Source organism: Salminus brasiliensis, chromosome 11, assembly GCF_030463535.1.
Source record: "Salminus brasiliensis chromosome 11, fSalBra1.hap2, whole genome shotgun sequence".
NCBI classification, from domain to species: Eukaryota; Metazoa; Chordata; class Actinopteri; order Characiformes; family Bryconidae; genus Salminus; species Salminus brasiliensis.
Window position 1 is genome coordinate 12,315,565 of NC_132888.1, and position 13,799 is coordinate 12,329,363.

Genomic DNA, 13,799 nt, shown 5'->3' on the forward strand with positions numbered 1-13,799 from the left:
CATTGTACTTAAAATGTAGTGGATTTTAAGTGAGCTTTAGAGTGATGAGCACAATGATGTTGTGCATATCTCATATCATGTTTATTTTGGTTTTATATTAACATATTTTGGTCTGCAGGCCCCTTTGGTTACATAGATCAGAGATCCCTGGGTTCCTCAGACCACAAAAATGGAGCCAAACGTTTAAGACTATGGCACTGTGCAAAGTGCCCTTTTATTGAGAAGAGAAGTCTACCATTATCATCCTTCTTAGCGTTAGTTTGAAAAGCAGTAGCAGTACATCCGCAGTTCATTGTTATGTTCAGAGAAACTGAGGCACCTTTTAGACCTCATCTCTGTTCATGGTCAAATTCAAGGCGTTCGTTTGAATGCAGCGTTAAGCTTTTGAGTCACGGCTCTTCTCTCCCTCTGTTATTCGCATGGTGATGGAAGCTTTTGGCTACCAGATGTGTGAATAGCAAAAGAGAATGAGTCAGCGTTCCTGATCTTGGTGTCAATTCACAGAGGGGGCAAATTTGCAGCTGACCTGAGAAGATGGATATCCTGAGTGGCTCAGAGAGAGCTGCTAGACCATTTCAGCAAGAAATGCTGTGATTTCATGATTCTACAACAAAGTAAAAGTTCAGAAAAATCTCATTTACACCTTTTTCCCTTAGCATATATTGAGTGTTACACAGCTAAGGTAAGACATGTCCTGACAAGTTGTCTTATTTAGTATTGTAGAAGATTCTGCCTCTCTACTGTTACCTATAAAAACAGTACTATAAAAAGAGCTGGACAATGAAATTGCTAATTGGTGGCAGTTCAGAAAAGCACATGCTGGCCTCTACCCACCCAATGCTGGTATCATTGGGTGATAGAGTGAATGGCTTCAGCCACTGTGTTTCCATTTTTATAGATACCAGTAGATCATAAAAGAAACCACATAGGCAAGTCCATTTAAAATGACTTGACATGGTTTGAGGCACGTGTAAATATAGTGGACATAAAGTTTCATTAGCTACATTAGCCTCAGCGCTGATTGACTACATTTGGAATAAGGTAATTGACACTGCATATTACTGAGGGACATTACAGGCTGCATGTTTCTTCTGCACAGGTCCAAGCAGTGGAAGTGAGGAGACTTTCCTCCCTCGTTCCTCTTGCTGTGGCAGCAGTGACAGTGGCAGCAGCAGACCACCCAGCTGCAGCAGTCCACAGCCCTCCAGTGGCCATACCCCCACACGACGCTCTCTGCTGCCCCCGTCCCACGGCTCCCCTGTGGGTGAGTGTCCCCACCAATGCCCATAATAGGCTTGTATGTCTTATTTTCTGTCCTTGAAGACCCTGTACTACCTGCTTGAATCATTAGAGTAAGAATAACAGTGTTCTGAATGAACACCCCAGATTTTCTTAGCAGTTTTACTCTATTAATAACATGATTACCTAACGTTATGAAGGTGATCAGGCAAAGCCAATGATTCTAATTTTTATTTTGTTAGTGTCCGAAACTGTATCACTTGTATTTCATTGTGTATATTTTATATAGCTCTAAAAACTATATACTGATTCTATATGATGATTTAGCTATTTTACTATGTGCAATGTGAACATGTACACACCATAACTCATATTTATTTTCTAAATTTTAACCATTGAAAACAAAATATTAGCCAGTTTCTATCCTACCAGCAGAATGGCCACTAAGGAGGCTCCAGAAAATTGTGTATGGTAGCTGTTCCAAAATGAACTGGTTTTATTTAATGTAAAATAAGTATTTTGAATTAATAAATTAGTTATTTTTAGTTTTTAATTTTTCATATTTTTACAGTATGATACATGATCCACCATTTCGAGACACTTTTCCTTACTTGGTTTAACTACTGGAAGAGGATACATTCCTCCCTTGTACCTCTTGCTGTGGCAGCAGTGACAGTGGCAGCAGCAGACCACCCAGTGTAAAAATGCCTTTCCATCTGAAGTTTGATAAAACAAGCAATTAAATTTTGCAAATATTGCAGATCATAATCTTTCAATTCATGCCACTTTGTCATCGTAATGAATCTAAATGTGAAGATATTGATGTAAAGCAAATCTAATCACAAAAGTATGTTTAAATAAGTCAACTTTTAAGGGGTGAATCAAGTCGCATGGTCACATGAGTCAATTGTACATGCTGTCAGCAACTAAGGAGACTTACTTTATTCAGTTCCACCAAGACAATCTAAAATCATGACATCATTGTGGAGCTCTAGGCAGTTATCAAGGAATTGCCATGGAGTCATGTGTCAGGAAGACGGAGGGTGGAGGCCTAGAAACGGGACCAGGGCTATACAGGATCTGCTGTTTTTTTCTCTTGCTGACAAGCTGTAGACTGCTGTAGGTAGGGTCAGCACATGTGGGAGTCTTGTGTCAGATGAAGTAGTTTGATGACAGCATTATGCCACTGTGACTGTGAGATTATATTCGTGACACATAGTGCACAAGGCGCCTCTGAAATAGCATTCTGGGTGACTTCTTTGCCATGGCTATTTTTTATAACCTTAAACCACATCTACAGTGTACAGTGACTGCTGTGTAATCTTGCTTGTAGCACCTTTGTGTAAGAGTGTGTAACAGTGTAATAGACAGTAGATTAAGTATAGGTGTCATTCCTGCACAGTGTAATGCAGGCTAATGTTCTGCAATGCAAAGAATAAGGGCTATGCTGACCTATTGATTTTCATCCACAGTTGCATATGCAAAATACACACACAGGTTGCTTGCCTAAGTGTCATGGTCACAGATTGCCTGATAGATTTAACCAACATTACAGAAATAGGACTATCATTTTTTTTTTCTCTTTGACAGAATACAGCTTAGCTAAATATGCCAACAGGAGATATGTACATACATGTAGACATATTACAGCATATTAAATATATATATATATATATATATATATATATATATATATATATATATATATATATATATATACAGTAGATAGATTTACCTTTGTTATTGTTCAGTATGAGAACAAGGCAACAAAATGCAGTTAGCATCTACCAAAAGTCCAAACAGTTACATTGTAGGAAAACTAAAAGCAAACTGAACAGTGTAAAATGTGCAATAAATACATTATATGTCCAAATGTTTGTGGACAGCCCTTCTAATGCATGCATTCATCTACTTTACGTTACACCCATTCTTGACACAGATGTGCACAGGTGTACTTAAATTATTTGTATTATGTAATGATAACTTTACCACACTGAAGCATAAAGTGAATAGATACTAGCATGGGTGGAGACCAACACCGATCAGCCATAACATTAACACCACTATAAGCCTAATACTGAGCAGGGTCCTCTTGTGGTCTGACCATTTGAGGCATAGACTCCACAAGACCTCTGAACGCCTAACGTCCTGTGGTATTTGGCACTGAGACGTTAGCAGCAGATCCTTGAAGTCCTGTGAGTTGTGAGGTGGGGCCTGTATGGATGGCATCACATCTAAAAGAGTAGTTAAGCTCTACTCTACCTCAATGTTACTCAATCAGTATTCTGTAGTACCTTTGAAATTAATTACTGACATGCTTTGATAACAACCAGCATATACAGTCTTCCTTCTCTCAGAGCATGGCCACCTGGGAACAAACTGTTCTGCAGGGATGAATGAAGATCAGCCAGTCAGCACTTTCCATTAATGTGACGTAGGGCAGTGAAATGTGTTGAGGAAGTCTGCATGGCTGCTTTAACGCATGGCTGAAGCAGTGTGAAAAATTTAGAGCCCTCTGGTGCTGGAAAAGTGGATAACAGCTGATGAGTGTGGCCTCCTAGAGTTCTTTCCTCATATTTGGAACGCTCACAGCAGGAAAGATGGGGCTGAGTGTGGGATAAGAGCTCCAGCTAGTGGTCACTGGGTGCTGTAGCTTTGAGAATACAGTAGTATAAAGACTGAATGTTGAGTAGTCGTGTGTTGAATGTTGGGTAGTGATGGAAAGTAAGGGTGTGGGTAGCCTTGCACACATGTGCATAACCAGTGCATAACATGTTCTTTAACACTATCACTTTTTCATATTACAAGGATGTGAGCCAGGCTTTCAGATGAGTATTATTTCTTGAGTTGCCACTTCTCAGTGTTGTGGGACTGCAGTTATTAAAACATCATGATTTGAATGGTTTAATTTGTACTTTTGTACATATGTTATAGTGCATGTGTTGCACTGACTCTATTGTACTGTAGCACAATAACCCACAGAATTCCTAGTTAACACAAGAAACATGTGGAGTGATGTCACCAGTTTACCGACTATTAAATTAGTTACCAATTATTGAACATCGATTTTAGTTGATTAAGTCCATTAGTCATTAGGCACTCTTAACAGAGATTAGTAGTTTTGGTTTGGTTGGAGAGTAGATGGTTAAGCTATTTCCATAGCTCTCCTCAGGGGACTCATTTATAGATAGATATAGACTATAGATAGATATCATTTATAGATATGAATATATCTATATCTCATAAGAGGCGTGGACCTGGATCTCTGTAAATCGCTTTGTGACAACATTTGTTGTGAAAGGCGCTATGTAACTACATTATACATTTAATTGAATTGAATTGAATAACATCCAACACCAAGTTTGGTAAATCAATACATAACCATGTTAAATCAAGTGTGCTGGTGATGGAAAAAATCCATGTGCTGGTTGGGGCGCCCAGGAAAAACCTGGAACCAAGCTTTGTTCTTTAGACTAGCTTACAAGATCTACAAGACTACTTTCTTCAAAATGAGAAATTCTTGTTACCCTTTACTGTGTTTGTGTTTACTTGGTGTTTACTTGTTGCTGAGATATATATACACTTGTTTCCATTGCAGTAATATAGTCATCATTCAAAGATTGTCATTTCGTCATTTTAACACTTTTAACGCTCAACTTGTAAGGATTATGACCCTATTGTTGACATAATCCTCATATAAAGCACACCATGGACTTTGTAATTTACAGTCATGTAGCAGACTGAAGATTAGTACTCACATAGCGTTCACTGCGTTTCATCAGTGACACTCTGTCTTTGTTTAACACTTTTTCAGACTCCAAGTTGCTCAAGTGATTTGATGATTTGTTGTTTTGTTAAAGTGACATGAATAGCGGGTAGCCTTATACACTCTGAAGAATTTTTATTATTATTACTCTGTGATTACATGAAAACTAATGATTGACTTATTCCTACATTTTGCTAGTTGGGACCATACCTTTTATGATGTAAGGGAGGGAAAGAACTATATGAAGGTGTAGGCTGGAGTTCACAAAGCAGGATTCCCCTCTGAAATGTGAGGATAGGAATGATAGGGTTAAAAGGGAGATGACGGGTTGGGGTGTGGGATGAAAGACAAGCACAGACTTATTGTAGATACGTGAATAAGGTAGAGGTGTAATTTAAGTCAAGTATGGGACTGCCTGCGATTCCCTGGAGTTTGAGGGGATAAAATATTTTTTTTTTGTGTTGGGTTTGCTCTCCTTACAGCAATAACAAAATACAACAATGTCTTGGGGGAGGTGGGGTGCCCCTATTCAGTACACATTGCACTATTCACTATACAGTGCACTACTTTGAGGTTTAAATTGTTCACTACCTTGTTTAATTCTGTCCATATAACAGTGCTCTATATAGTGATCTGATTGTTCACATGTAGGGGATATTAAATATTGCACAGTTAACTTTGTGATTATTGTATAAGCAGAAAGTACTTTACTGGATGGGGGGGGGGGGTGTAAATCCAATCTTGTAACTTGTTTTTAAATGATTAATTTATTTAGAAATAGCTCATTTCATTATTTGAAAGGAAAAATCTGTACTGGATCAGTATTAGTACTAGTCAATGCTCAGGATTGCAATATTAGTCTCAAAATGTCCTGTGTGTCTCTTTTTGTTCTAAATCAGCTGCTAGAAAGGAGTTTCAGAGAGATGGAGAAGTCCCTCATCCTGTATCCTCCCCAAAAAGGTTTGCAGTGGTCTCTCCCAAACCTCAGTTCCCTGGTGAGTACCGTGTTCTGTCTTGCACATTTGTGTGTGTGTCTGTCTGTGTTTGTGTGTATGATAATGCCACTCAACACTCTATCTAATTAAGCAGGGCATGGCTGCCCAGGGTTGCCATAGCAACATCAGCATAACCATTAGCAGCCAGGCTAGTCTATTAGTCTGTCCACCATGCTGTTCATGTGCACATACAACAGGACGAGCCTGGGCAGACACACACACACACTGCATTACTTCCGTGCTCCACAATTTCTTGCTGCATGTGGATGTGTTCTTGCTTTAGCTTGCTTTCGGCCCTGTTAACCAGGGTTCGATTTCTGCTCGCTAATGCATGTGTGAGCCATTTTCTGTCCTGGATTACTTTCAGTCTGCCACAACCTGCAGGACTGATGATCTGACTCATCAGTGCCCATGGGTGTGTTTCAGGAGGCAGTGTCAGTTTGTCTGGTCATATCTTTTGGTCTACCGACCAAAAATAGAACAGGGATAGCTTGAAGAAATTATTTTTTATATTCAAATAAATAAGACACTTATTTATATATGGAAGGATCACATTATTGTGTTTTGCAATGCTGTATCAGTTTTCAGAAACACAGTATTAATTAATAGTTTACATGTAAAGATTGGTAGACAGTGGTTCATTGTTGTGTTAAACCCTGAATGCTAGATAACGGTGCTGATCTTCTCAGCCTTCAGATCCCTGTTCTGGTTGTATAAAAAGTAAACTTTTCTTTTACTCAGATTTCATGCTTTTAGGCTTTGTTTTATATTATGACAGTTGTCCTAAAATGTCATTAATCTTGCTCACAGTAACCACAGCATATTTCAGCACATTGAATTGTAACCCTTGTATCATGATACCCATCAGATTGCCAGGTTCTTGTCAATACACAGCCCTATAAATTACTGTGACTACTGTAAATGACTGTCATTTCTATTGGTCCAAAATGTTTCAAAAGGCATATAAAAGGCTCTATGAGTGGCCCAAGAGAATATAATTGGCGCTCAATCCCCACATGGTGAAGTTGGCCAGACCTATTAGCTGGCCTGTTAGCACTGTTAACTGTTTTAGAGCTGGGGATGCAGCACTTTCCTCAGAGCACATGGGCTGCCCAGTGATGCTGTGCTAGCTGCAGTTTGAAAAGAGGCTACTACTAGACAAACTACTGATTGTGTTGGGCACCCAAGGCTCATTGATAGACGAGGGCGACAAAGGCTATCCTGTCTGGTTTAAACAGAGAGAAAGCTGCAGCTATAGCTGCAGGAGGAATGTGTTTTAACACACAGTGACCAACACACCTAGCTACAGACTGGCCATGCTAACCCCTGTCCACCTGTGGACACCCGGTCAATAAAACAATGGGACAAGGTCCCCTGCCCAATAAGGCCTGTTTTCTTCTACATGATGTGGACAGCCAGGCACATGTGTGTCATTTACCTGGGGAAGTGATGGCACCAGGATGCACTGTAGGATGCAGGTTGTGTGACACTCTGGGCAATGTTTTGCTGAGAGACCTTGACCTTGGGTCCAGTGATGGGGTCCTCCACTTCACTTGCAGGACAGATGCTTCTAAAGTCTTGGTGCCAGGTACCACAGGACAGCTAACGCCATTTTCAATGAGCTTAACCAAGTCACACTCATGCTGTTAGACAGATCTACCAACCAGAACAGAGTGAACTCATCAGAAGCTCCTGTTATCACATTCTCCATTTATATCCATTCTATCTGTGTGTGTTTCAGTGCGTCAGAAGTCATGTGTGGGGCGTCTGGGTGGTCGGGTGGACGGAGCGGATGCGGAGCGGGAGCGGCTACTGGTGCAGAGTTTGAGAGAACGCTGTGAGGAACAGGCCCGTCAAATCACGTCTCTGCAGGACAAACTCAGAAAAACCTCTCTCTGCATGGATATCCTCTCCATCACTACACAGCACTTCTGCCGCAAGGTAACACATACGTGAAAGCCTTCAAAACACACTCTACTGTTTTACACCCCAGCTGTGACTTTAGGCTGTGTGGCGCTGAAGTTTGAAATGACAGTGTAGCCAGAGAAGAAGCAAAGCAAAGTCTGAGTAATTGTGATCCACAATATGTCCAAATGTTTGTGGACACCCCTTCTAATGAATGCAGTCAGCTACTTTAAGTTGCATCCATTGCTGACACAGATGTGCCCTTGTGCAAATGCCCTTTACACAGCTTCTAGTCTAGTCTCTGTACATGAGTTTTGCCAATAAAATAGAACACTCTGGAGCAGATAAACATGAACCTATTGGCATCATACCTAATGCCAGGTGTAGGCAGGATGGGTATAAAGCCCCCCAGCATTGTTCACTGGAATGATATGTGGCTTTCTCGTGCCTGTGTGGGTTTCATTTGGGTGCTCCAGTTTCCTTTCACCTCTCTAAAAGTGGATTGGCTGTGCTAAATTACCCATGGGTGTGAGTGAATGGATGTGGTGTGTTGTAGACTGGCACCCTGCCCAGGGGTTATATCTGCCTTCTCGATATGCTCCAGACCCAACGTGACCCTGACGAGGAAGAAGTGGGAAAGTAAATGGATGGATTGAAGTACACAATTTTCACAAATGATCAGCCATGATCGAGACATGACGATGAGACATGCTTAGTTTACATCTGAAGCTACTTTTGCAAAAAAAAAGCTATTGTTTAACCCCCCCCAACCTTAACTTATAAAGATTTGTTATGTTAAATAGCCCATACTTGGACTTCTGAATTCCTGTTTGTCTTTCCTGTTCTACAAGGTGTTGTATAAAGTATTTATTAACCATGATACTTGGTGGGGGATGACATAGTAAAAAAATAATAAATAATGATATTTAAATCTTTATATTTACACAATATACTATATTTATCATGATATTTTGACACACAGGTAAACACATCAGTAGTGGCAGATTCTTAAAAAACTGCTCTTTGAGTACTTTCCCCATACAGTGATTTTCCATACTGATTAAAAAAAATTGATGTTGCATTTCGTCCTGATAAACAAGAGTAATTTCACTATTTGTATTGTCATCTGCAGTTGGTCAGTGTTCTTAAATTTCTGGAAATATCCACAATATGCTCAGAAAAACATATTAAACAGATATGTAGTACAATAATAAAATGTAAAATATAATATTCAAAAAAATAATAAAATTAAATAGTCATATTGCCCATCCCTAATAAAGCCTAACACTGTTAAATATCTTAATAAATAACTATTAATAATAAATATTCTGTACGTCTCTCATATGAAAAATGAGTGTAGGTATGTCGTCAATGTACCACAAAAATCCCTGGTATCACCAGGTGATAATCCAATATCCTGACCTTACTTACCCCCCAAACATATGCTAACAGCAGTGCTCCAAAATCTGTCCTTCCAGTAGGGGCAGTTACTCCAACAAAAGCAGGATAAACTTTTTTAAATATCCTCAGAGGAAACAGTGAATGAGCAGGTGTGAACATATTATGCATTACAATAACACAATTACAATAGCAACATTTCAAATATAATGAATATAATAAAAAAATGTCATATTGCCCACCCCTAATGAAACCTAATACTGTTAAATATCTTGGATAATAAATATTCTGTACTTCTCTCATTTGAAAACTCAGTGTATTAACAGTGGGATATCGTCAGTGTCCCACAAAAAAACAGTACTTTCTTTTTCTTTATAATTTATTTGTCAAATGTTTCCTTTTTTTTTGGTACTGCCAATTAACCCACCTGTTCGGACTCCCCTATCTCTGGCAATGCTTCCAACACTAGAAGGATAAGGACTTAACACATGTCTTCTCCGATACTTGTGAACTGCGCTCTGAGGAAAGCGGCGGGTCCCCGGCTCTGCCGCGCCAGCTAACAGACGCAGAAAAGGGAGAGAGTGCCATCTATGCACCTGGAGAGATCACAGTCAATTGTACTCTCTGAAACTCCTGCCACTGATGGCAAAGCTGCTTGGGATTTGAACTTGTGACCCTCGGGCCATAGTAGTAGTGCATTAGACACGCGGTACAACTCAGAGCCTCAGATACATGTTTTTGGTTTTTTTTGCATTTTCATTTATCATGAAATTTTGCTGCATTTAAAATATGAACTTTATATCAGAATTATGCCAAAATGTAATAAAAAAAGACAAACCTGGAAGGTTTTTGCGTCTGACGGCATGTAGAAAAATGATTAACCAAGATGCTTCAATATTGCTAAATATTAACCGTGACTTAATCATGTAGCAGTTTTCTGTTTTGAGGCAACACAGTCTTTAAGTCTAGTGATAGGACTGCTCAATATCAGCCTCCTCCTGTGTTTCCTTCAGTCAGGTGTATTAAAGACAAAGGATAAAGATCTTTTATCCAGGTCAGAGTGAGTAGGGTGGTGAATTAGAGCTAGATTATGCATGTGTCTATGCTGTTATTGTGAAGCCTGCTTTGACGGTTATCAGCTGTGTGTAATTGGGCGGCTTGCATGTGTCTCATTTCCCTGTGGACCCTGTTGAATCAGGCGGAGCGTTCCGCTAATCCAGCCCTTTATCGTTCGCATCATCATTCTCCATCCCTCCTCCTTCTCTCCCCCACTTCCGCTCTTCAGTCTTCAGTTGTCGGCGAATGAGACCTCTTGCATGTCTGTGGACGAGAGACAGAGAGAACGCATGAGTGAGGGTGGGAGGGAAAGAGACAGAGGAGGACAGAGAGAGAGAGAAAAGGAGGGAAAAGGGAGGAGGAAAGAGGCATATTGGGGGTGCTCGCAGAAGCGGATGCTGCAGCTCTAGCGCTGTGATGCTCCACACGGCAGGCATGAGGTAAGGCACTTTAAATGTAGGGGGGTTGTCTATTTCTTGCAAGCTGTCCCCATCCCCCCACCCTCTCTCTCTCTCTCTCTCTCTCTCTCTCTCTGTCTTTATAAGAGAGGTTTTTAGTATGGTATTCCCCAGGCATTCTGTGTCCAGCACTAGCATGGGCCAGCTCTGCTGCTCACACTCTCTCTCACTGTCTCTCCGCCCTTTCTGCTGCCTGGATGCTCAGTGGATACGGGTAAATGAGTCGCAGCCTCAGCTGCACTCTCAGGGAGGGTGTATGTATGTCGTGAGGTTTGTGTGTATGTGTGTGTGATCTCCTGCTGTTGCTTTTAGAGTTGTCAGCTGAAGTGGAGTCTAGTGAAATCTGTTGGTAATCATTTAAATGTACGAATGTAGAATTTTGTCATTCTGTCTGTAGTGTTTCATGTTTGATGAGAAGCTTACATTTAGTAAAGGAGTGTGTGTATGTGTGTGTGTGTGTGTGTGTGTGTGTTAGCAGCTGTGGCTATCTCCAGGACATGTGTCTCCTTCTAGACAACACACGCCATATTAACCCCCAAAACACCTGATACTAGGTATTTTAGTAGTGATGATCTTTTTTTATTATTATTATCAATTATTACATGTTTCTATATGCATGCATACGCAGCAGTACAAGCCATTGAAAGTTATTGGTTTCTAATTTTAATGACTACTTAATTAATAATGTTTTCCTTTTGTAAATGTAGTTGTAAAACCTTTGGCCCTTTGATATTAATGAAGAAACCTTTTATTCCAAGGCATTTTGGAGCATTTCTATTAAATACCATGACATTTCTATAAATCATGAACTGTTGACACAATGTGAAGGACAGCTGCCAGATTCAAATTATGCCCAAAAGTTAAAAATGGCAACAAAAAATATATATACATGTATTTATTTAGTTCAGTCGATTTAATTCCATTCAGTTTCCCTTGGATTTAAAAATGTATATCAGGGAGACTGTACCTGTACCTGTGCTGATAGTTGACAGGGAATGTGTGAGGGTCTAGTCCAGTTAAAGAATTAGATTTATGGTCTTATTCAGTCGTAGGTATAGGAACAGTGTCCTTGAGACCGACCCTGCCAAGACAGATACAGATATTCTCCAGCAGGAAATGAAACTAGATTAGGTTATCTTGGTAAGGAGGAAGAAGAGAACCTGAGATTTATATTCATGAAAAGGGTCTCTTTAGACCCTACCTGCCTGAGTGTGATGAGGGACCTCACACATAAATGTTAACAGGATAGGTGAAAATCATGACTTTGCTGTTTGATTACAGAGGAGAGGCGAGAGCGGAGAGGAATGGAATCAGCCAGCACAGTAAATCATATTTTGTAAATATGTTTAAGGCAGGGGTTCCCAATCCCAGTCCTGGATAGCACCAAATCAATGCAGATTAAAGTTAAAGTGGTGTGTTACAGTAGGGAAAGCATGCTTTGGGCCACCAGGCTATAGGTATAAATGCTTTGGTTTTTTTGGAATGTTTACATCGAAAGTGTCTACATGAAGTGTCTAATCTAGTAAGTGGTTGGCCATTGGTGGCTCAGCGGTTAGAGCTCTGGGTTATTATTCACAGGGTTGTGGGTTTAATAGCTGGCTGAGTTGGGCCACTGTTGGGCCCTGGAGCAAGGCCCATAGCCCTTTTTACTCCAGGGATGCATGGCTGACCCTGCAGGTGATTCACTTGTTGATTGAATTAGATAGGAAGGTAGTGAGTTACAAAAATGCTGAGTCATGATGCACAGCTACACCATCATGATACACAGCTGCCATTATTGATTATATGTCTACTTTAACTATTCAAATTAAGCCAGCCCTAAATACATTAATGTTATAACATTAAAGACAAAAGTATTGGGACACCTGCCCCTTCGTTGTTTCTTCTGAAATCTTTGAAATCTTCTGAATGCTTCTGAAAGGCTCTTCAAAATAGTTTATCCTGCTTTTGTTGGAGGAACTGTCTCCACTGTCCAGTTTTTGAGCATTGCTGTGAGGATTTGATAGCATTCAGCAACAAGAGTGTTAATAAGGTCAGGATGTTGGATGTCCATCACCCTCCTCAACTCCAATTCCTCAGTCATCCCAAATGTGTTGGATGGAGCACCAGTATTCCAGAGATCACAGTTCCACTGCTCCACAGCTCACTGCTGCGGGGGGCTTTATACCCCTCTAGCCCATGCCTGGCATTAGGCATGGTGTCAACAGGTTCATGTTTATCCAGAGAGTTCTGTTTTTTTGGCAGTACTTCTTCTCTACAGGGACTCAACACGCTGGCTAGTGCATCTACACATCTGTGTCAACAATGGGTGCAACATAAAGTAGCTGAATGCTTTCATTAGAAGGGGTGTCCACAACATTTGGACATACAGTGTATAAATCACTACTCTCAGTACAGCAACTGTGAGAACTATGAATATTTGTCACAGTTTGTATGTCAGTGGTTGGTTCCATGGCTATTGTATAGACAGACGTGAATTATGAGGACAGAAAAGGAAAATCAATAGTGTTAGATCATGGCGTGTTACTGGCCTTTGCTTTGAGTATCTGTTCAGAGCGTAGTTGGTATCACGTTAAAGAGGATCCCCTGTGGTCCTGGTGAAATCCCACTCAGTGACTTCGATCAAACCTGCATATATGGGCTCAGTTATCATATTGATTGTGGAAGACATCTCCATCAAGCTTCCTCATTGTAGTGTGATATTGTGAATGATTATGGCCCTGCTGTTTTGTGTGCATGTTGTTTTGCAGAGTGAGAATGCTGAGGTAAAGGAGAGGGAGCTGTCCCTGGAGCTTGCTCGGATCAGGGATGAAGTGGGTAAGTGGCACTGGGACTTCTCTGATTCACCTTGTACACACCCTCGCATCCCTCATGAGGTGGCGCTCTGGAAATGGTAGCATGATGTCAACATGTGGACCACCTTTATGAAAAATTCAAGCTTCCAGACATTCAGCAGATCAGCAGACCTTTTACTCTACTCAC

At 40.5% G+C, this 13,799-nt stretch overlaps 1 protein-coding gene across 4 annotated transcripts in view; it reads left to right on the forward strand.

Annotated features, from left to right (window-relative positions):
• mtus2b (microtubule associated tumor suppressor candidate 2b) overlaps positions 1-13,799 on the forward strand; it is a 49,254-nt gene that overhangs the window by 25,355 nt on the left and 10,100 nt on the right. For 2 of the 4 annotated variants that reach the window (XM_072691775.1, XM_072691777.1), the window contains exons 5-8: positions 1,100-1,264; positions 5,905-6,000; positions 7,742-7,941; positions 13,568-13,634. In XM_072691775.1, coding sequence (XP_072547876.1) covers positions 1,100-1,264; positions 5,905-6,000; positions 7,742-7,941; positions 13,568-13,634 — 528 coding nt within the window. The remainder of the gene's footprint in view (positions 1-1,099; positions 1,265-5,904; positions 6,001-7,741; positions 7,942-13,567; positions 13,635-13,799) is intronic. The other 2 variants (XM_072691779.1, XM_072691778.1) reach the window with 1 other exon arrangement.